Source organism: Ursus arctos, unplaced genomic scaffold (assembly GCF_023065955.2).
Source record: "Ursus arctos isolate Adak ecotype North America unplaced genomic scaffold, UrsArc2.0 scaffold_3, whole genome shotgun sequence".
In the NCBI taxonomy this organism is placed as follows: Eukaryota; Metazoa; Chordata; class Mammalia; order Carnivora; family Ursidae; genus Ursus; species Ursus arctos.
This window is the reverse complement of record NW_026622985.1, coordinates 95,508,088-95,531,839: the sequence shown is the minus strand read 5'-3', so window position 1 is coordinate 95,531,839 and position 23,752 is coordinate 95,508,088. Positions and strand designations below refer to the sequence as shown.

At 42.3% G+C, this 23,752-nt stretch overlaps 1 protein-coding gene and 1 long non-coding RNA gene across 3 annotated transcripts; one reads left to right on the top strand and one right to left on the bottom strand.

Moving 5' to 3' along the window:
* Positions 1–2,617: 2,617 nt before the first annotated feature.
* LOC130542054 (uncharacterized) lies at positions 2,618–14,504 on the bottom strand. The gene is made up of 3 exons (XR_008956335.1): positions 14,289–14,504; positions 9,805–9,938; positions 2,618–8,332 (listed from the first exon to the last, which is right to left on the bottom strand). It is a non-coding gene; the product is annotated as an uncharacterized LOC130542054 (long non-coding RNA).
* Positions 7,855–17,633, top strand: ZNF425 (zinc finger protein 425). Of its 2 annotated transcripts, none has more exons than XM_026479117.4 (4): positions 7,855–7,996; positions 8,978–9,104; positions 12,020–12,175; positions 14,434–17,633. In XM_026479117.4, exons 1-4 carry the CDS (start codon positions 7,979–7,981, stop codon positions 16,389–16,391), a joined length of 2,259 nt encoding a protein of 752 aa, XP_026334902.2. In that variant the 5' UTR covers positions 7,855–7,978; the 3' UTR covers positions 16,392–17,633. The 2 variants fall into 2 exon arrangements, with proteins under 2 accessions (XP_026334902.2, XP_044248191.2); XM_044392256.3 differs by lacking the exon at positions 7,855–7,996 and adding an exon at positions 11,326–11,411 and having other exon boundaries at positions 9,017–9,104.
* Positions 17,634–23,752: the final 6,119 nt, after the last annotated feature.

Here is a 23,752-nt window from a genome sequence, read left to right as displayed (position 1 = left end):
TGACTGATTTTTTTTTTACAGAAATATTCATTTTTACTGCTTTTGTGTTTCATACCTTCATTCCTATCATTTTTGGTCTTTCCTTTCCACTCAAAGAATCCTGTTGATATTTCTTGCAGGGCTGGTTTAATGGTCATGAACTCCTTTAGTTTTTGTTTGTCTGGGAAACCCTTTATCCATCCATCTATTCTGAATGATAGCCTTGCTATTGTATTGTTTTAAGATTTTTCTTACTCAGCACTTGGAATGTATCATGCCACTCCTTTCTGGCTTGGAAAGATTCTGCTGAGAAACCTGCTGATGGTCTTATATGGTTTCCTTTTATGTAACTGTCTTTTGTCTTGCTGCTTTTAAGATTTTTTTATCACTATATTTTGCCATTTTAATTACAATATCTTTTGGCATGGATCTGCTTTTGTTGAGTTTGTTGGGTGTTCTCTGTGCGTCCTGAATCTGGATATCTGTTTCCTTAGCCAGATAAGGGAAAATTTCAGCTATTACTTCCTCAAATAAATTCTCTGCTCCCTTTTCTCTCTTCTTCTTCTGGGACTCCCATAATATGAATGTTTTTACATTTGATGGAATCACTGAGTTCCCTAAGTCTATTCCCATTTTGCATAGTTATTTTTTTCTGTCTTTTGTTCAGCTCGATTACTTTCCATTACTCTGTCTTCTAGGTCATTAATTTGTTCCTCTGCTTCCTCCAGCCTGCTGTTCATTCCCCCCAGTGTGTATCTCGTTTTGTTTATTGACCCCTTTATCTCTACTATGTTATTCCTTATCTTTATGTTAATGGTGTCGCTGATGTCCTGCATTCTTTTCTCAAGTCCAGTGAGCATCTCTATGCTTTAAATTCTCCACCACGCATGTTACTTATATCTGTTTTGCTTAGATCTCCTGCCATGGCTTTGTCTTATTCTTTCATTTGGGACAAATTCCTCTGTCTTCTCATTTTGTCTAAGTCTTTGTGCCTGTTTCTCTGTGTTAGGAAAGTCAGCGATGTCCCCTGTTCTTAAGGGTAATTGCTTTATGAAGAAGAGGTCCTGTAGTGCCCTCCTACGTAATGTCCTCTATTCCCTGGGGCCTGGCACTTCTGGGAGCATCTCCAAAGTGTGCTGTGTGTGCTCTGCTCTAGTGTCCTGGCTGCTTTATCCTTCAGGCCAGTCATTTGCAGAGGCTCTCTTTGCCTGTGGTGGGCCGTATTTGGTCCTTGGCCTGAACGTGCCATGTTTTGCACTAGGTGTGCTTTTGTGAAATGAGACTTGTTACCACCACCAGAACCAAGGCGTTGCAAAACTCCTGGGTTGGGAGACACAGTGGTGGCAGGGGTTTGGGCTGGTCTTCTGAGGAAGGCAGCTCACTGCACTGGGACTGGAAAGGGTGGTTCCATTCCACCAGAGCATGGGGGGAGGGGCGGGGTTTGGTATAAGCAAGTTAAGTAGTGAGTGTTGGCCCTGGGCCCTGTGTTTATAATGAGGGCCAGGGGAGGGAAATGGCTCCTGACAGTTTCTTTGTTCCTGGAGGGGTCTCTCATGAATGCTACCTCTTTGGGGCATGCTCTGAGACAAGCAACTAACCTCCCACTGTGTGCCCCATAAGCTCTTCTGATTGCTGTTTCCATACTGTACGTCTGTGGGCTGTTTGCCCTGCCTTCTCTCCAAAAGCAGCCCCAGTGTCCGCCAACCTCTCTCACAGCCAAGCAGGCTGACCTTTAAAACTCCAGGCTCTAAGCCCCTCTCACTTTCCAAGCCAATTTTCCCATGTGCTCCCCCGTGAGCTAGTCTGTCTCTTGTGCTTCTTTCCCTAAGACCGCAGCTCCCTCCTCACTGCAGCAACCAGGATCCATTTCTTTTCCAAGCTACGTCTCTGTATTTCCTACCTTCTTCTATGCGGCCTCTTGTCTACCTTTAGTTGTGGAGTTTGTTCTGACAGTCTTCAGATCAATTCCTGGGGTATTTGGGATGATGTGATAGTGATCTGGTTGTGTTGGTGGGACAAGGTCCTCCTAGGCTCCTCCTGCTCCACCACCATCTTCCCCTCCACTCTGAGTTGTTGATATTTTCGAGTCGCATGAGCTCTTTATATAGTACGTACATTAAACACTTGTTTTTCACATTATATATACTATACCTAGTAAAGACATCTGCCATTTGGCATCTTGCCAAATAGAAATTTAAAATTTTTATGTGAACATTTTGAGTGTTTTATGACTTTTGGTTTTGGCACCTCCTTAGAAAGGCCCTCCCCTTTCTCAGTTTTTTGGTTTTGTCTTTTTAATCCTTCACATTTTTTGAAGAAGTCTTCATGAAAGAAACAATGACTCAAAACTTTAGCCTGGCTTTGGAAGCATTTTGTATCTCTCTAAGATACTTTTGGTTCACTGACATTTTCACAGCAGGAAGTACTTACTAAGTTGGCACACTTGTGGGAATTCTCAGCACTGGCACAGCAGAGGCTGTTTTGCGATTTATCAGAGGAAACTCTTGACCATGTCTGGGGTGCTGCAAGTCCCAAGGAAGCACTCTCTGTTACTTCCAAAATGAGACTTTGACACTGGATTTCTCCAAGTTTCACTATCCAAGAAATAGAAATTTTCATACCACAAAAGCAAAATATAGCCAGAACAACAAACACCATTTAATTTGATAAGATGATGAGGCAACAACAGGGTCCCAAGGTTTCCAATGAACAGTTTCTCCAAATCCACATTTATAAATTCATATATGCCTCTTGGGGAGTTATTTCAGGAACTCCCTATCTGTATTATTGTTACATTTTCTCCAACAGTTACAGGCAGAGAGCTTTGAATTAACATATTTTTTCTTACGTTCACTATAACTGGAAAAGCTTCCTGGACGTAAGATTAGGAGTGCAGATCTTTAGAAAGGAAAGGGTAATTTGACCACCGGGTGATGCACTTTTGCCTGTTATGGCAGGTAGGCATGGCTAATACGGTTTCCAAACAGAACACTATGACAGGGTTCTGATAATGTGCAACTGGGGACCAGACTGCCACATTCTCCCCAAATTCCTGCATTCAATACAGACTCCCCCATTCATTCCTGTTTGGAAAACCACATTTTGCCTCCCGCTTATTAAGGAGAAAACATCAATGTTTGCCTATAAACAGTGATTCAAATCAGACTTCAAACCTGACAAATATAAACATTACAGACTTAGCTGCCGTTTACAGTGTGTATTCTCTTTGGGGGTTAATGAACACCTACCTCCTCATTTCTAGCACCTACTGGAAATAAGAACAGTGAACAGTTAATCCTAGTAACGTAAACAGATCCTGGCTTAGTAAGCCCCTGGAGAGAAGTAGAAATAAAACATTATAGAGTACTATAGGTAATTCTAGGTAAGAGTCTTCCTCCTCGTATGAGTGTATGTGTGGTTTTTCAGAATCTCGGGTTTCTCTTAATCACATATTTAAAAAGGACTAGTCATATATTTTCATTTAAGTGTCTAAGATGCTACTCAGCAAAATGAGAAAGGCAATTTTCCATCTGGTTCTGGGATTTTGGATCCTTTATCTACTCCTTTTCAAGAAGATAATAAAAACAGTTGCTAACTTACGTTAAATGCTTATTATGTGTCAAGCACTGCGTGAATAAGCACAGTGTAGCTTTTAGTCCTCATAGCGCCCCCATGTGATAGATACTTCTTAAGTCACATCCTGTGTGCTTAGTGGAGTAATCCTCTCAGTAAAGAAGTCTATTGACTATGTTAAGGTTATAGAGATTTAATATTAATGTGGAATGGAGTAAGTCCAATAGGCAAGCAGCAACACTTTCGATTTCTCCATTTGTTGCTTCACTATCTCCAGAGACCTAATGATTACCTTAGAGGCAGAATGGTTTGAATGCATAGACATCTATGAATGGACTTTCATTTTCTTCCTTCCTTTGATCTAAGTGAGTGGTTCTGAAACACGTGTATGTAAGAATTGCTGTACAGAGTTGGGTAAAACCATTTTTACTGTATTTTATAGTTTAGGAGCAATTTAAGAGATGTTCAAGGTGATTTTGACTATATATGATTTTTGCCTAATATGTTGGCTTTATGCTGAATCATTTGCAGGGAAATGACAAAGGACCAAGAGATTCAGGCTAGGAGAGAAAAGAAGACTCGAGAGAAGAGAACCAAGAAGACTTCCAGGTAGAGTGAAAGAGTGCCTACCTGGATACTGGACAATCTGAGGTCAAAGGAGGTGGGAAGGAAGCAAGGCCACGAGGAATGAATGCCAGATACTGTGGTGAAAGTGCTTTCTTTATCTGTGTTATCTCAATTATTATAGTTATCCTTTGGATATGGAAACTAAAGTTACGAGTGTTTAAATGACTTGCCTGGTGTCACAAAGATGGCAGATGGTTGAGCGAACATCCAAACCCAGGTCTTTCTCACTCTAAAATTCAAGGTCTTCCTACCATAGGTGGCTTCCTTATGGGTTAGGACTTCCTGAAGTCAGCCAGAAAGAACTCTGAGGAATGGTGATATGTTGGCTTTGGATGACCTAAAGCTTTGGGCAAGTTTCTTATAAGGCCATGTAGGGAAATCTTCATTCCTCATGGAGAACAGACAGGCTGAGCTGGTATGGATAGTTTAGGAAACAAGCAGAATTTTACAAAAATAGCTGCATCCTTGCCTATTCATGATTTCTTTCCTTCTGAAAACATGGAAGAGACATCAAGACACTGGGCTTTCATGTACACAAGTGTGTAACACATGGTGGTGTCTTCAGGTGCTCACTTCTCTGGTCCCCTGGGAATATAATTTGAATGTCCCAGTAAAAGACACTGTAAACCCAGATGCCAGACCTTAATTAGGCTGAAAACTGTAATCGCTCTACAAAAAACATGCCCCCAACTTTGAAGACCTGCTAGCAGCTTTAGAAGAAATAGCCATGGGCTACAATGACAACAGTGGAGATGTGTAGCTAACCCTGCCATGCTCGTTGGCAGCAGGAGAAGGCAGAACACTGGAGAAATGTAAGAACCAGTAGGGAAGTCAGGGAGTGCCCTAGACACTCATAAAGAAGAAGGGGCTCCATTGGCTTTGAAGGCTCATTAACACTACTAGTCAAGGGTGTAAAGTGAATTTCACTATAATAGACCAAAGGCTGTCCGTGTAGTAAAACTGGACTTTAGAATAAATAAGAACTACTTTATATTCACAACTAACACCACATACTGCTATCATTATACATAGCCAATGGCTTTACTCAAAGAAAATAAATGTGATGTGATATGAAATTTATATAAATATGCAAGATCATTTTCTAGGATCTACCAGTGAATTACCAATAGGAGATGAAGAAAGAGTTTACAGAGGAGGAAAAAGGAATTAATGCATAGAAAAGTCTATAGCCTCATAAAACTAAACACACACACACACACGAGTACCAGTAAAACATGGGCTCTCTCTGTATTATTTCTTATAACTCCATGTGAATCTACAATTATACGAATAAATTTTTCTATTTATAAAAGTCTACAGCCTCAATAGTAATTAAATGAATGCAATCAAAACAAAATTAAGTTCTGCTTATAAAACATGGATGCCAGAGCAAATGAAAAATGTTGGCAGGGGTACCCGGCTGGTTCTTGATCTTGGGGTTGTGAGTTCAAGCCCCATGTTGGGTGTAGAGATTACTTAAAAATAAAACATATTTTTAAAATGTTGCAAAAAAGATGGGAGACATGTTACACTCTTACACCGTTAATAACATTGCAAGTCAGTTCAATCAGTTCTGAAACAATCAGAGTTTTGAATTTTCTACAGTTAGAATTTTATATAGGCCATTGTGCAGTTCTTTTTCCTTGGATTTTTAAATTTTGAAAATCCTGCATGCTTCTTTTATATGGGAAAGTAAGGGAGTAATGAGAACTCTCCATACTTAACACTCATTTTTCTGTAAATTTAAAACTGATCCAAAAAAGTCTATTAATTAAAAAAGAAAGAGGGACGCCTGGGTGGCTCAGTTGGTTGAGCATCTGCCTTCAGGTCAGGTCATGATCCAGGGGTCCTGGGATTGAGTCCTGCATGGGGCTCATTGTTCAGCGGGAGCCTGCTTCTCCCTCTGCCTGCCACTCCCCTGCTGTATTCCCTCTCTCTCTCTCTCTCTCTGACAAATAAATAAATAAAATCTTTAAAAAAATAAAAATAAAAGAGAAAGAAAAAAGGAAGAAGCTGTGAATACACGAAAAGTCATTAAACTGTATGCTTTAAATTGGGGAACTGTATGGTATATTAATTACATCCCAATAAAGCTGCTTTCTTTAAAAAGTAAAAGAACATGAAAGTGTATTTTGTAGTTCCTAAGGCAACCACAAAATAAAATATAAAAAGATATAGTGAGGGGCACCTGGGTGGCTCAGTCGTTAAGCATCTGCCTTCAGCTCGGGGCATGATCCTGGCGTTATGGGATCGAGCCCCACATCAGGCTCCTCCGCTGGGAGTCTGCTTCTTCATCCCCACTCCCCCTGCTTGTGTTCCCTCTCTCTCTGGCTGTCTCTCTCTCTCTGTCAAATAAATAAATAAAATCTTAAAAAAAAAAGATATAGTGAAAGTTATAGTAAGTAAATTAAAATGCAATACTAAACAGGTTCAAATAACCCAGAAGAGGAAACAGACAAATGAAAAACAGAGAGAAAAAGCAGAAGACTAATAATAAAATGATAGAGGTAAATCCAAATATATCAATAATTACATTTAGTGTAAATGACCTAAATACAAAATAAAAGAGAGATTATCAGAGTAGTTGAGCAAATTGCTAGCAGCCCTACTGTAAGAGTGGGAATCCCAAGGTTTGGGTTCCTCACTTGTGACATAAACCCATCATAGGTGTAGCATGCATCTGGGTCACCCCATATCATTCCTATGGGACTTGGGGGCAACCGAATGTGTGAACATAAAGTTCATTCTGCCTATGACCCATGAGCCTTGTGTTTTGCCAACATGAATGAAACTTGGCAGGTGGATCTGTTAGCTTCTTAGAGCGGTGGCATTTCAGACCTTCCACGGTTTTTTACTGTGAGGTTTATGGCAGGAATGCAAGGCTGGTTCAATGTTCAGAAATCAATCCATCTAATCAACCATATTAATTGCTTAAGGGAGAAAAACTACACAATAATAGAAATCTACGCAGAAAAAGCACTGGACAAAACAAAACCCCACTCACAATATACACCCTCACCAAACTAGGACTAGAAGAGAATGTCCTCAACCTGAGAAGATGTAGCTACAAAAACCTAGATTAAATATCAGCTCGGTCTGTGTCCAAGGTAGACCAGAAGTGACCTCACTGAAGAAGGGCAGAATTTGGTGGATGAATTCCCAGCCTCCCAGCCCCCGGCCCCTGGCGGGAGGATTCTGAGATGGTCTGCACACTCTCAGAGTGCCCGGCACCATAGACTCCCCATTGCCCACGGCGGGGACCTGTTCCTTGACCCCCTTGGCCTGCTCACCTCCCTCACTCCGTTCCAGGGATGGCCTCACAGATGATCCTACCCTCACCTGGGGTCCGCTTCAGGGAGGAGCCAATCCCCGCACCCCCTTTCCGCCCTGGGCTCAGTGAAGAGCGAGTCTCCTCCCCACTTGCAGCTCGCTCTGCACGTCCACCTCTCCGTCTCCCTCTCTCCAGCTCCTTTCAGCGCCTCTGGGTCTCGATCTTCCCCGTTAGGAGACTCTGGCTGAGCGAGGGGACCCGCCACGCATGGCGCCGCAGCCCTTGCGGCCAGCTCTGCTCAGGCCGCTCCCGCGGGCCAGGCGCCGGCACCTCCGGGCCGCAGGGGGCGCTGTGGGGCGGGGGCCGGGCCCGAGTCCCAGCGTGCACCGCGCGGGAGCTGGGCCTGCGGGGCCGGGCGGGGCGGGAGGCCGCGCGCCTAGGGAGGTGCTGCGGAGCTACCCTGGCGTTCGGCGTCTCTGGGGCAGGCGCTGGGCCCGGGTCAGGGGCCGGGCGGAAGCGCTGAGGGCCATGGCCGAACCGGCTCTGGTAAGAGGGGCCGTGGAGGATCCGGGCCGTATCGAAATTCGTCCCTGTCGCGGTCTGGAGTGGGGTCCCGAGTCGGGGAGTGAGGCGGCGGGGGACTGTCCGGGACCCAGGACTGAGCTCCGAGCCCCTAGCCGGTGAAGGCGCGGTATAGGTGCTCGAGTTGTTCTGCAGTTGAGCTGGAAGAAAGGGGCCACGTGGAGAAATCCAGGGTCTTACCGGTCGTCCCCTCAAGTCACCCGCTGTTTCCGCCCTGTGTCGGGGCTCTTTGAACGTCGTGGTTTCTCTTGGGCTCTCGTTCTGTGCTCTGCTGGCGAATGTAGCCTCGGCGAACCTCATCTGTATATACGGATGAAAAAAGTTAGGGGAAGGAAGACTGGGCATGAGAGGACCTGGAGACTGGTGCCTCTAGGAAATGAGAGAAAATGTGAAACCAGTTGGGGCTGTTAATGGAAAATGTGAACCCTGGTTTTAGAGTTTAAAAGGCTTATCCTGAGCTTAATCCAGGAAACTGTTAAATTCAATTAAGTATAATCTGCCTACCTATGCAAGTTTTCCTTCTGCCTTTCTGAAATTTCATATCTAATAATCTTACTAATGTAATGCATTTTCTTCCCTTCTTCTCACCCCTTCGCGAAACAGGAACAGGATAGAGGGAAACTTCTTGGACTGTACTATCTTTGCAACTTCCTATGAATTTGTAATTATTTCGAAATAAAAAGGTTTTTTTTTTTTTTTAAAGTCTTGCATAGCAATAGTTGCTGCCAAGTAAAGGATCCCCCTCTAGACGGTACATGTGCTCAAAGGTCTGCTAGTCATTCATTCACTAGGTGGGCCTCTGTGACCCCTCCATTACATCGTTCATGGCACCATCCAGAGAGGCGGAGACTTCAGTATAGTTTCTTCTTGTCTCTTAAAGACATGGGAATTGAAAGAAAGTAGCTTAAAGGTGAAAATGTGTGTATGTACTGTTTGTGATTCCAGGTAACGATGACATTTGATGATGTGGCCTTATATTTTTCGGAGCAAGAATGGGAGATCCTGGAGAAGTGGCAGAAGGAAATGTATCAGCAAGTGATGAAGACCAATTATGAGACTCTTGATTCCCTGGGTAAGATGGGCTTCAAAGGAATCATTTTTGGGGAACCTGCCTAATACCAATAGGCTCTCTGTTCTGTATTAGCTATTGGCTGGTTGAATATGATTCTGTTCCTGATTTACACTCAGAATATGCCCTTAACTTCCTATTATGACCTTGGAGTATTTAACTTGTCCTTTTTTTTTTTTTTTTAAGATTTTATTTATTTATTTGACAGAGCGTGCACGCACTCACAAGCAGGCAGAGTAGCAGGCAGAGGGAGGAGGGAAGCAGGCTTCCTGCTGAGCAAGGAGCCCGACTCGGGGCTTGATCCCAGGAGTCTGGGATCATGACCTGAGCCGAAGGCAGTCGCTTAACCCACTGAGCCACCCAGGCGCCCCTAACTTGTCCGTTTTTATCTAACGGCATCTGCACCCCTCAGTCTTATTAATTCTTCAGTCTCTTTCACCCAAACCCTCCCTTGTTTCTCCCACAGTTAGAGTTACTAAATAATCTAATCACCTCTCTCTTTCTTTTAAGTATACCCTTTTATTTTTTTGACTGATACTTTAATGCTTTCTTACGTTGTCTAAATAGGATGAATTTTCTATCCTCATAAGAACTGGGAAAATAACTCTCTGATAGAGGGAGAAGGAGCAGTGGGATGGGATGTTTAGGTATCCCTAGAGAAATACTCGGGGCAGATTTGAAGAGAAATTTGTGGAGATTATACCTTGCTGTTTATCCAACTTGCTCTGATTCATTCTTGTTTCATTAAAACCATTTCTGCTGTTTTCACTTTAATAGGTGATCTCAGTATAGCCCGTAGCATTCTCTCCCTCCTTTGGGGTTTATAACCTCTTCCATCTGAGATACAAAAGACAAGATAAGTCAATTGTGTGAAATCAGGGGGAAGAGAATTCTAAGCAGAGGAAGGACTAGGGCAGAAGTTCAGGATTGGAATGTATATGCTCAGTATGGGTTGGGGGGGAGGCTACTGGAGCACATGTGTAGAAGGCTAGGAGAAGGGGACAGTAGTATACCAAATGAGGAAGGGGCCTCTAGGATTTTATTCTAGATGAAGGGAAGATAAGATGATGAGAGGATTTACACGGGAGTAATATGTCAAAATTTGTTTTAACAATTAATTACTTGAGCCACTATGTGGAGAATGAGTGGTTGTGCACAGCAATGAAGGGAGAGACACCAGCCAAGATTCTCAGCAGGGCAGGTGAGGCTTTATGGCAGCTGAACCAGGTAGTTAGTAATGAAGAGAGAAGTAGACGGGCTCTGGATATCTTTTGGAGGTAGCATTCCAGCATTGCTGGTGGATTGGATGTGGAGTCTCAGGGTGAAAGAAGAATCAGTCCTAGATTTTTGGCTCAAGTATATTGAAGACAATGGCTTTATTCACTGACAGGACGAAGCTTGAGGAGAGAGCCTTCAGTTTGAGATGCTTATTAGATGTTTATATGGAAATCTATATAATTGGGTATGTGAGACCAGAATTTCAAGTGAAGATCAGGGCTGGATTCACAAATCTGGTGTTTTAAACCTGAGGGCTAGATGGGATCATCTAGGGAGAACATGTAGATAGGACAGAGCACCGGGACACCTCAACTTTTGGAGTTCAAGCTAAGCAGTTGGAGGCCAGTAAGGTATGAGAAACTAGAGCCATGTGCTGATCCAGTGTTGAGTTTGGAGTTACCACAGCTAGTGTCTGCGGGCTTGGAAAATCCAGTCTGATTTTCCCGCATTTTAAAACCCAAAGGGCATTATTATTATTATTTTTTTTAAAGATTTTATTTATTTATGTGACAGAGAGACAGCCAGCGAGAGAGGGAACACAGCAGGGGGAGTGGGAGAGGAAGAAGCAGGCTCACAGCGGAGGAGCCCGATGTGGGACTCGATCCCGGTACGCCGGGATCACGCCCTGAGCCGAAGGCAGACGCTTTAACGACTGCGCCACCCAGGCGCCCCCAAAGGGCATTATTTACAAGTGGTTTTCTTTTCTTTTCTTTCTTTTCTTTTCTTTTTTTTTTTTTTTTTAAGATTTTATGTATTTATTTAAGAGAGAGAGAGAGAGAGCACAAGCAGGGGAGAGGGGCAGAGGGAGAGGGAGAAGCAGACTCCCCACTGAGTGGGGAGCCTGATGTAGGACTTGATCCCAGACCCTGGGATCATGAGCTAAGCTGAAGGCAGATGGTTAACGGACTATGCCACCCAGGCGCCCTACAAATGATTTTCTTTACAGGATGTCCAGATATCAGCCCCAGAGATGAGGATTTAGCACGTCCAGCCTCAGGCCCAGGAATCTACCATTTTTCACAGGCACTTTAGGTACTGCTAATGCTGGTGGTACCCAGTTCACTTTGAGAAACACTGACCTGAGGGCTGAGCAGTTGGTGGCACTACTACACGGTATCCGTTGCATCTGCTAAAATCACTCCATTGCTTTGTAACCACCCTTCTTCCCTTCATGCTTATGTCATTAGACACATTACTCTCTCCCCCTTCATAATCGTTGTCATTGAACAACTTCCTGGTTCCTTCACTGTACCTTAGTAGTTAGTTTCCTTGGATGTGGGGAGTCTAGTCAGAAGTGTTTAGTGGTCAGGATCCCTCCTTAACCCCCTGCGATTTTGCTTTTTATTGTTCTCATAATGGTCATTTGTTAATGCTTTCTGCCCAGACCTGTTGGCCTTTTAAAAATCATCGTCCTTAACTTCTCTCTTTCCTTTAATTTTGTGAAATATTGCAGAGGACATTTAAGCTAAACAGTCTTGGTTAGGCTATATTTTATTGTCATTCATGTAGTTTCAAGGGCTTCAATTTCTTTAACCTAACTTTGATGATGTATCTTCAGGAATCAAAGTTAACTGTGAAAATCACATTTAGTGAAGTACTCAGGTAAACCCAGACTGAGTCTATGTGAACTCTCTTTGCAGGTGGTGTTTTTTCCAAGCCAGATTTGATCACCTGGATAGAACAAGGGAGAATGCTATTAATCAGAGACCAGGGACCCTTGGAGAAAAACATGACACTTAGCCCTTCTACTGATGAGCAGTGGGACTTGCAGAAAACTGGAAAATTGCTGTATTTTGGTAAGTGTGATGGATTTAGGATCATGACTCATTTCATTTTCCTGAATCTTTCTGGATAGGCAGCTGGACCTGGTGAATAAGAAACATTGTTTTGATGGAGAATGTTAGGGTTTTTTACTCAAAGTGGGAAACAAACATAAGAATGTATTACTTTTTATAAATAGGGAAGTTGTGTATGTTTCATTAAAAAAAATTATGACCCTGGAAAGAAGTACCTGTAAAAGAGCAAGTAAAGGACCCATTTGTCAAGTCCTGAGGAACGACCACCTTCTCCATCACACCATTGTGTCCATTTGAGTATGGAGCAGTGGAAAACTGTCCAATTTGGTATAATGTATTATTGTTTATTATACAGATTTTTAGAACTTGGGTTTTTTCAAGTTCTTTTTGAAAGATTCCTTTTTGAATTCCTTGTATCATAAGAAAAACATTGGAAATATTTTATAACACTTTAAATACTTAAGGGAATATGTCATTTTTTAGACTATGCTAATGTTTTATTAAATGGAGAGCTTCTAAGTCCCTGGAAGTCAAAGGATTCTCCTGAAGAGGAGGGGATTTGAACCAGGGAATGTATGGTTAAGTCCATCAAAAGAATAAAAGAATTCCCAAGGACTTTATTTCATTGCCACCGTCTCTTATTTTATTCATCTAATGAGAATTGAGTCCCTACCATGTTCATAGGACTGTCAAGTTACTACTTAGGCTGGGGGGGGATGGAGAGATTTATATATCTATACGTATATTCTCCTGTGGGAGTTTATTGTCTGACATGGCAGTTAAGTTAGTCGATTACATTGAACTGTTGTACTAGTCATCTATAAAATGGGACTGTATGCAATTTAATAAAATAGTAAGTGGCAGTGGTAGTGGTGCTATATAGGGATTTAGGGAGAAAAAGTAGAGTAGAGATAGCAGTTTTTCAGGAGGACTTCTAAGGAATTAGGATTTAAATAGCAAAGAATGGGCAGATTTGGTTAGAGAAGATCAGCAGGGGTCATACATGAGCTGAGACTCAGAGGTGGGAACAAGACCATTGTATTTAGAAAATGTATAGCTAAATGTTATTCTTGGGGATGGCATGGGAGATGGAGAAGGGGAAACATAAATTAATGCCAGATAGCTGAGGCTAGGAATGCCAAGGTGGAAGTTTGACTTCATCCTACAGAAAGGGAGGACCTAGAAAGGTTTCTGAGTACCAAAGAATGAACAACTTTAGTGGCTAACCCTAAAAACTAATGTTCCTTTCGTGCCAAGTGGCACTGACCCAATAATCACAGCTGCTCCTCTGCCTGGAATAAATAGTACATGATAAGAAACAGGATTCAAGGAGACAGGTAAGTATGACCTAGACATCAGCTGTGGAGTGCTAACTTACTAAATGACATCACCCAGTTGGAAACGTAACCTGTGTTGTTATGAAGATGACCATAAAGCGTAATCAGAGTCCTTCTCTGGGGGCAGGCCCGCCCACCCTTCCTGACAGGTGAATTTTCCACCTGTGTTAAGAGACTTAGAAAAGGAGAGCCCCAGGACCCAGTTCGACAGGTGGGAGAATAAGCAGTTCTGAAATACAGAGGCTCCAGTGAGCATCTGGAATTGTTCTCTCCAGTTTTTGTGGGTGAGAATAGATGCTACCTCAGCTCCCTGTTTCCTGTCGTCATGGCTTTTACTTTGGGAACAGCACTGACTATGCTTATATTAATACCTTTCTTATAATGCAGAGTTCCTCAGAAAAGGGAATTATCTCCATAGTGTTCTTTGTGAATTTAGTCAATTGCCATTTGACATTCCTAAGAAAGATACTTTCTATCAGCATTTCTTCCAGAAAGCTTTTTCTGAAATCTGTGGGTAGAAAGGGCAAGAATATGACCGAAGGCCTTCATACTTAAATATGGTGCTATTTATTTCACAGATTTAAGGAAATAGAATAGAATGGTCATATTCTCAGACTAACTTAACTTTATTTTCTTTCAACTTCTGTTTACCCTCTGAGGGTCATCCATAAGTTCACAAGATATATTTACCTGCAATTTTTTCCCCCACACTAAGCCATTTCTTAACACATAATGGAAGGATTTGCATATCGAAGTTAAACTTAAGTATAATTTACCTGTGGCAGGCAGTTGCACAGAGTCATCAAAATCAATGAGATTCCTTTTCCTGTGCAACATGTTAGAGATGTGAAGACAATTCTTGACCCCAGCATAGCACGAACACATTACTGGTAAGGGTGGGTCTTCTTTTTTTCTCTCCAGGTGACCAAGGAACTCTCGGGGCAAAAGAGGAGGAAGGCCATTTAAATGGTCTCCTAAAGCAGGGTTCATGTGCTACCTTACCAGGGGAGGAAAGAAGGATCTTACCAGATCAGAGAGCCACCTTACAGCATCCACATTTCCAGGAAATGGGGATTGTACATAAAGACCTCTACCTCCGAGCATCTAATCAGGATAAGAACAATGCATGGCATAAGCTGATAGGTGCTCCAGGTCACTTGGAAATTCCACCAGGACCAAGATTTTATTCCTGCTTTGTCTGTGGGAAGGTCTTTCAGCTAAAGAGTGACTTGGTAAAGCACAGAAGAAACCACTCTAAGAGCCAGCCCTGCAAATATTCCAAGTACAAAAACAAATCGAGAGGGAACTCTGAACTCAGGTGGAACCGGATGATCCTGTGTAAGAAGCAGCGTTTCCAGTGTGGCAAGTGCGAGAAGAGCTACTATCTCAAATGCAGCCTGCTCACTCACCACCAGGTTGTTCACACGGGGCAGCAGCCCTTTCCGTGCCCCGAATGTGACAAGACCTTCCAGTGTAAGGCCACTTTGAGGAAGCATCTGTGTTTGCATAAAAGGGAGAAGTCATTTTTCTGTGAGCAGTGTGGCAAGGGTTTCATCCAGCAGTGCAAGCTCACTGAGCACCTCAGGGTGCACACGGGGGAGAAGCCTTTCCAATGTCCAGAGTGCAACAGAAGCTTCCGTCTGCAGAGAAGTTTGAAGACCCATCTTTGCCAACACAATGAGAAGAAGCCCTTCTATTGTCCAGAATGTGGCAGAAGCTTCTCCCGGAAGGCTGCCGTGAAGGCCCACCAGAGGATACACAGTGGAGAGAAGCCATTTTCTTGTGACGAATGTGGTAGGAAATTCACACACAAGACGAAACTCACTGAACATATCAGAGTTCATACAGGAGAGAAGCCCTTCCAGTGTCCGGAGTGTAAGAAAAGTTTCCGCCTAAAGAGAAGCCTAAAAGCCCATCTGTTTCAGCACAGTGGGAAGAAGCCCTTCCAGTGTCCGGAGTGTGACAGGAGCTTCTCCTGGAAGAACGCCATGAAGGCCCACCAGCGTTTACACAGTGAGGAGAAGCCATTCTCCTGTGGGGAGTGTGGCAAGAGGTTTACCCGGCCCTCTAAGCTCACTCGCCATAGCCGAGTCCACAGCAGGCAAAAGGAATTCTCCTGTGACGAGTGCAAAAAGACCTTTCCTCGGCAGTCGAGGCTCACGGAGCACCTCAAGGTCCACACCAAAGAAAAGCCATTCTCCTGTTCGGAGTGCAGCCGGAGCTTCAGCCGACACTCGCACCTCACTGAGCACATGAGACTTCACAGTGGGGAGGAGCCTTTCCAGTGTCCTGAGTGTGACAAGAGCTTCTTCTGGAAGGCCTCCATGAAATTCCACCAGCGGATACACCGGGGCGAGAAGCCCTTTGCATGTAGCGAGTGTGGTAAGACCTACACTCAGCAGTCTCAGCTCACTGAACATAAGAGAATCCACAGTGGAGAGAAACCCTTCCAGTGTCCTGAGTGCAATAAAAGTTTCCGTCTCAAAGGAAATCTGAAAAGCCACCTGCTCCAGCACAGTGACAAAAAGCCATTCTCCTGTGTTAAATGTGGCAAAAGTTTCACTCAGCAGTACAGGCTCACTGAACACATCCGAGTCCACAGTGGTGAGAAGCCCTTCCAGTGTCCTGAGTGTGACAAGAGCTACTGCATAAGGGGAAGTCTGAAGGTCCATTTGCATACGCATAGTGGAGAGAAGCCCTTCAGGTGCTCTGAATGTGGCAAGGGGTTCCTCCAGAAGAGAAGTTTGAAAACCCATCTGCACCACCACAGAGGGGAGAGGCCTTTTTCTTGTGATGAGTGTGGAAGGAGCTTTACGTACTTGGGGGCACTGAACACCCACGTTGCGGTACATGCCCGGGAAAAGCCCTTCAGTGTCTAGGTCAAGCCACGCAGAAAGGAAGCAGCAACAGCTCTTGGATCCGTGGCATAAGCTGGATAAGGAATTCACAAAACACTCGCTTCAGATACACTGGCCAGCTGCAGGCAGGCAAGGCGGGATGGCTCCCCGACAGATTCCAAATAATCCAGACATAAAAAAGGGGCATCTCTCCTCTGGAATCCCCATGGGCAGGGCCTGCCAGTCATGCAAGGAACAGTTTCTTTCTGCTTCCTATTACCAGGCCTCCTTATTTAAATTTGTATTGAGATTTTCAATTTTCTCATAGTGAATTTTCATTTTCTTCCACATGGTGAGAGAGCATCTGTGTCTCGGGAGAATTTTTCTCTGTTGCCAAAAATAAATGTCATCTACCATCTCCTTTGTTAATGATGGTGGAGAGAACTGTCATTTCCCTCTGGATTAATTTAAATTACCTAAAAGTCCACCATTGCGGGTAACAAGCAATGACTTGTATCTAACCCCTGTGCATTTCAATAGTGTATGTCAACTCAAGAAACATACTTGCCTTAATATTGGGGTCTCTTAGGTAAATACCAAAGGAAAAAATATTGCCAGTCCAAGACATCACTCCATTTTTTGTTCTGTGGCTTAATCTATCATCATAAGGTGATTTTCCAGCCTGTTCTAGCAAACCTTCATCCATCTCTTAGACTGTCAATCTTTTAACATCGTTCCTACAAAAATGTATAGGTTTGCTTCCTTAGGGAATCCTTGGGGCCTGTGTAAATTTTCCATTTTTGTAGTACATGGCGGTCGCGGATTACCTGACTCAGCTGGAAGCAGGGGCACCTGACAAATCAGTGTTTATATAGGAAAGATGCCACCTCTGGTTGGCACATTCCTGTAGGTGCAAGCCTCTCATTGAGTCAGTGGTGCCTTCGTGTAAAGAAAAACACTTTCCCTAACCTGTGCCAGGCTACGTGTGGGCTGGATGTCAACCTTGGCTGGTCTCTTCACCAGCGTACCTCAGGACAACTTCGTGCCTGCCAGGGATACGTGTTGAAAATGTAAGGCCTTGGGGACCCTCCCCAGATGTACTGAGTGACGGTCTTTTCAAGTGAACTTGTTTGAAAAGTTTCAGGACATTTGACCTAGTGAGTGGAGAAACCGGAGGAAGGAAAGCTCTGAAAACATTCTAGTCATCCTGTGACGTTGAGCTTAGGCCTTTTCCTTTAAGCCTTTTCTCTCCTCCAGTTTCTAATAAAGCTTCTTATGATAAAAGTTTCTTACATTATGCGTGTATTAGCTGAGGCCGCCATAACAAAACGCTACAGACTGGGGGGCTTAAACCACAGAAAAGTTGTTTTCTTACAGTTCTGAAGGCTAGCATTCCAAGATCAAGGTGCCAGCAGGGTTGGCGTCTGATGACACTCGCTTCCTGGGTCCTCACATGGTTTTTTCTCTGGGTACAGGGTGGGGGTGGGGGAATCTCCGGTGTTTCTTCCTTTTATTAAAAGGACACCAATCCTATTGGATTAGGGCCCCAACCCTATGACCTCATTTAGCCTTAACTAATTAATATTGAAGAACCCGGTGATGTGCACTAGACCTGAGTGAAGTGAATGAGGAGGCACAAGAGATTAGGAGTGCTAATGGAATTTTTTCCTAAATTCCTAAATGGAAAAAAATACCAAGAATGGGGAAGAAACACCCCCCTCCAACAACAAAAAAACCTAACAGCTAGCTGTGTGTGTCTGCCCGTCTCTCTCTCCTGAGCCACAGCTTGTGTAATAATGTCATGTAGTCTCTCTTAGGTGCTGATGACTTTTCAAGTCTACATATCCATAGTTCAACTTCCTCCTGAGTATTTCTGACTTCCACAGGCATCTCAAACACAAAATGCCCAAAATAAGACTCCTCGTCCAAATCAGCCCTCACTCTGCACCTCTTCCTTACACTGTCTTGTATTTCCCGCCTCTAAAGTTATACTAACCAATCTCCAAAGCTGTAAATCTGAGAATGATCCCAGATTTTCCTACACCCAACCGGTCTCCTAAATTCTTCCCAAACGTCCTTCTTTATCTCTACCATCACCACTAACTTAAGCCAACTTTTAAAAAATGTTAGTGTTTTTATTAACAGTTTTTTTCCTGCAGTGCATTCATCACCCTTCTAACAGATTGGTTTTCCTAAAATGCAACTCTAATGTTATTCTCAAAAAATATTTCTAGATGTTTCTGATTTTATTATAAATGCAAAGTCTAACATGACATTAGGAAAAAACGTCCGAGCTGACCCAGACCTGCCTTTTCAGCTTAAGCTTACCTATTCACCATATGAACTTCACTCTTACCAAATGACTCTTATCTTTCCCAGGTGCATCATATCCTCCTGACTGCTCCCTCCTCTTCCTAACTCCTTGTTCCACCATTCAGTTTCAACACCAGGAACATCTGAGATATGCACACGATGTCAGCGCATCCTCCAAATACCTTTCTCTTATAGCACTCTTCCCATTCAGCTGTAACCTGCCTGCTTCCCTCATAGGCTGAACCCCTGCCATGGCAGGAATTTGATCTTGCTTTTGCATTTTCTCCATCCAGATCAAGCCGTTCTGTGGCTTAGAACATGGATCTGTGATATACCCCCTAACACAGGGCAGGGTGGGGGTGAAGGAGCACTGAACTACACAGGACTTGATTATGGACTTGGGGGTTCTAGGGAATCAGGTAGACACAAGTGCAAAACAGCTAGACAGGAATAGTTGGATGTGCACATGTTCTCACATATACACAGAAACCCTACCCACCCCCTTCAAAATGATCCTATAGACGTAATTCCAAAACCCATAAAGACATCTAAGTTTAAGTGGGCCAACAAAACAAAATCAGAATTCACTCCATATAAATTTAAAATAATAGAGAAGTCTGGAAGATATCTTAAAATCAGTACATTTCATTCACCAAAATATAAATGAATTCTAACATTTAAAAATACTAGGAAATAAATGAAGAAGTGATATACAAATAAGTGGATATGAAAAAGAGCCTCGGAAATGAGAAAGTTACTGACTGAACTAAAATCCTGAATAGAATAAGCTTTAGGAATGAATTAGATAAATATGAATAATAAAAGTATGAAAGCAGTGAAGATACATAGAGAATTGATTGAGAGCTTCCAATATATAACTAACAGTTCCAGAAGGAAAAAAAAATAGTAAGAAAAAAGTGGCTGAGTAGCAATACTTGAAAATGTCTGAGAGGTTTCCAAAATTCTCAATTGAAAAGTGCACTTCCATTACATAGGAGGATGGTAAAAATTAATCGACACCTAGCAATGATGGTGAAACTAGCACTAGCTTCAAGAATAAGGAGAAAAATCGGGGCGCCTGGGTGGCTCAGTCAGTTAAGCATCTGCCTTTGGTTCAGGTCATGATCTCAGGATCCTGGGATTGAGCCCCACGTCAGGCTCCCTGCTCAGCAGGGAGTCTGCTTCTTCCCCCTGCTCATGCTCTCTCTCTCTCAAATAAATAAATAAATCTTTAAAAAGAATACGGAGAAAAACATGAAGGGCTTGGAGAATTTGGGGGGATTACAGTTATGTTTATTATCTTGATTTTGAGGATGGTTTCGTGAACTTATACATAGGTCAAAACTTACCAAATTATAAGTTTTAAATATATAGAGTTTATGGTATGTCAATTGTACCTCAATGAAGCTGTTAAAAATATCAAGATCAATCACTAATATGTTAATATATAGTTTCTAAAACAGCTGAAGAAGAAAGGAATATAGAAAAGTTTCAATCCACCTGAAGGCAGGAAAAGAAGAAAATAATTTCCAGGGTGATGAAAATAATAAAGTAAAATAATGAATTAAGTACAGTCAGAAGACAGATATTTTAAAACTTCATACTTACTATACAACGTTTACAAGAGAGATGACTACAAACAGTAAAGAATAACAAAAAATGATGGAAAAAGATTTACTGAATGAAGGCTAGTGAAACTACATGAGAACAAGTTAGAATTCATGGCAAAATCCATAAAAATCCACTAGGAAGATTTAAGAATCATGAACTTATTAAAAAAGGGAAAAAAAGAATTATTAACTGTAAACAACTAACAATGTAGATTTGTAATATGAAAAACAAACGTTATGGGGCACCTGGGTGGTTTAGTCGGTTAGGTGTCTGCCTCCGGCTCAGGTCATGATCCCAAGGTGCTGGGATCGAGCCCCGCATTGGGCTCTCTGCCCAGAGGTGAGTCAGCTTCTCCCTCTCGCTCTCCCCCTGTGAGCTCTCTCATTTTCACTCACTCTCAAATACATAAAATCTTTAAAACAAAACAAAACAAAAGTTAACAAAACGACCAAAGTAAACATACCATAATTTTAGTTGGATAGTTAGCATACCTTTCATAAATGTGTGTATCAAGCAGACAATAAACTGAATAAGCATTAATAATCTGATGTGAATAGCAAAAAATTTACTAGTTTTGCCCAATAGAAAGCCCTGTATAGGAAGTAACATCGGTTTTAAACACATACAGAGGACTTAGAAAAATTAACTATGTAATAGGTTACAATGAAGTCTCAACATATTTTTAAAAGGCCATTTCATGGTGATGAAATTTCTCCTACCATGAAGTGTTAACTGAGGAATAAGAAAGAAAACTTTAAACTAAAAACAAAACTTCCTAGGCTTGGAAACTTTAAAAATACACTCCTGAGGAACTCATAAAGAGAAAATCACAATGCAATTTTAGAACTAAACGCTAGAAGTTATATATTACCATATTCGTGAACTGAAGTTAGAATGACATAAGTCATGTGTATGTGTACACATATATATTGTAAAATTTTGTGAAAAAATTAGTTTCATAGTCAAAAAACTAGGACGAAGGGAGTTTTCAATGAACTCTTCTTCTGGAGATAGCTAGCTAATCCCTCCTCTGATGTTCCCATAGCACTTCATACTTTCCTCTGTTAGTAGTATTATTGAATATTATTTTGACATTGTTTTTTACAAGCCTGTGTCCCTCCCCACGAGATAGCAAAACTCAGTGATGACTTGATTAATTTATTTAAATGTATCTCGCAATGTTAAAGATATTCAGAAGGTGTAAAGAATGTTCACCTGTGAGCCCTTGGCTCAGCTTGAGTAATAAGTCATTAGTTTTGTTTTTTTGTGTTTTGTTTTTTAAAGATTTTATTTATTTATTTGACAGAGAGAGAGACAGCCAGCAAGAGAGGGAACACAAGCAGGGAGAGTGGGAGAGGAAGCAGCAGGCTCGCAGCAGTGCAGGGAGCCCAATGCAGGGCTTGATCCCAGGACTCTGGGATCACGCCGAGCTGAAGGCAGACGCTTAACTACTGAGCCACCCAGGCGCCTGAGTAATAAGTTATTAGTAGTACAGACCTGTGACTTACAGTGGGGTTACCTCCCAGTAAACCCATCATAAGTTGAAAATACCGTTTAAAACACCTAAACCTACTGAGCATCATAGCTTAACCCAGCCTATCTCGAATGTGCTCAAAGCACTTACATTAACCTACAGTTGGGCAAACCACCAAACACAAAGTCTATTTTAGAATAAAGTGTTGACTAACTCATGTAATGTATTGAAAGTGACAGACAATGGCCGTGTGGGTGCCAATGGTTGTAAGCACGTCGGGTTTTGCCCTTTGTGATAGCATGGCTGATTGGGAGCTGCAGCTGCCCAGCATCACGAGAGTGGATCCTCCAGCATTCACCAGCCCAGGAAAAGATCAAAATTCAAAATATAGTTTCTACTGAATGCATATTGCTTTCACGCCATTGTAAAGTCGAGAAATCGTAAGTGCTACCATCACAAATCAGGGACCATCTGTACTGATGGCGCACCTGTGTAACCTTGGTTCTGGTCCTTTCTTCCTTACCACCCCTTCCCCATCCTCGCTCCCAGAGATAACTACTATCCCATTGAGTATTCCTGTACATGTCTGTATGCTTTCCTACATACGTATTACTCCTAAATAATATATAGTGCTATTTTATATGTTCTAAAGTTTCTGTAAGAGGTACCATACTGTATGTAATCTGCAACATGCCTTTTCACTCAACATTATGTTAATGCTATTCCTGTATGCTGTTTTTAGATATAGTTCATTAGTTTTTGCTGCTAGTTTTCAACGTATGGGGAAAAAAAACCCACAAGATACCCATCCTCTGGGTGATAGACATTTAAACTGCTTACCTGTTTTTGCTCTCAAAACAATGCTGCTGTAGAGATTCTTAAATATGGCTCCTATGTAAATGTGCAAAAATAGCACCAAGGTAAGACTTGCTGGGTGATAGGATATACACATCTTCATAAGCAGATACTGCATTTCCCTGACAAACAAGATCAAACATTTTCTTGTGTTTATTGCCTATTCATTTCTCCCCTTTCTGTGAATTCACTATTCATAATTTTGCACATTTTCTTCCTGGATAGTCTTTTGATTTTTAGAAGTTATTTATATTCTCTGGATGCTTTTTGCTTGTTGCAAATATCTTTTCCCAGTCTGACCTAATTTTGGCTGTGCCATCATGTTTTTTGATGTAAAAAAAGTTTTAAATCTTAATCTAATTTAATGTATTGGTCTATCCTTTGCACTTTTTTTTTAAAGATTTTATTTATTTATTCGACAGAGATAGAGACAGCCAGCGAGAGAGGGAACACAAGCAGGGGGGAGAGGAAGAAGCAGGCTCATAGCGGAAGAGCCTGATGTGGGGCTCGATCCCATAACGCCGGGACCACGCCCTGAGCCGAAGGCAGACGCTGCCACCCAGGTGCCCCTGCACTTTGTACTTTCTATATTTTTAGACTATGTATATGAAAATATTCAAGCAGCATTATTTATGGCCACATTTTTTTTAACTGCCGCTAAATATTTCATACTGCCCTACCTTCTGTGGGCTGAACTGTCTTCTCCCAAAATTCGTATGTTGAAGTTCTAACGCCCAGTACATCAGAACAGAACTGTATTTGGACATAGGGCCTTTTAAAGAGGCAGTTAAGGTAAAATGAGGTCGTTATGGGTGGGCCAGTGTGAAGAGATTAGGACACAGAACATCCAGCCAGAGGAACAATCTTGGGAGGACACTGGAAGAGGGGCTCATCTGCAAACCAAGGAGTGCTCAGAGGAAAGCAAGTCTGATCTCAGACTTCTGGCCTCCAGAACTGTAAGAAAGTCAATTTCTTTAAACTACCCCATCTGTGGTACTTTGTTATGCCAACCCTAGCAGATTAATACATTGCCTTGAATTACATCCATTTAAGAGTATAATTATAAGATTATGAGAAACATGAAAAATTTTGATGCGGTAAGTGAAACAAGAAAAAATGATGTGTCTCAGAACCATATCTCTGTGGACAG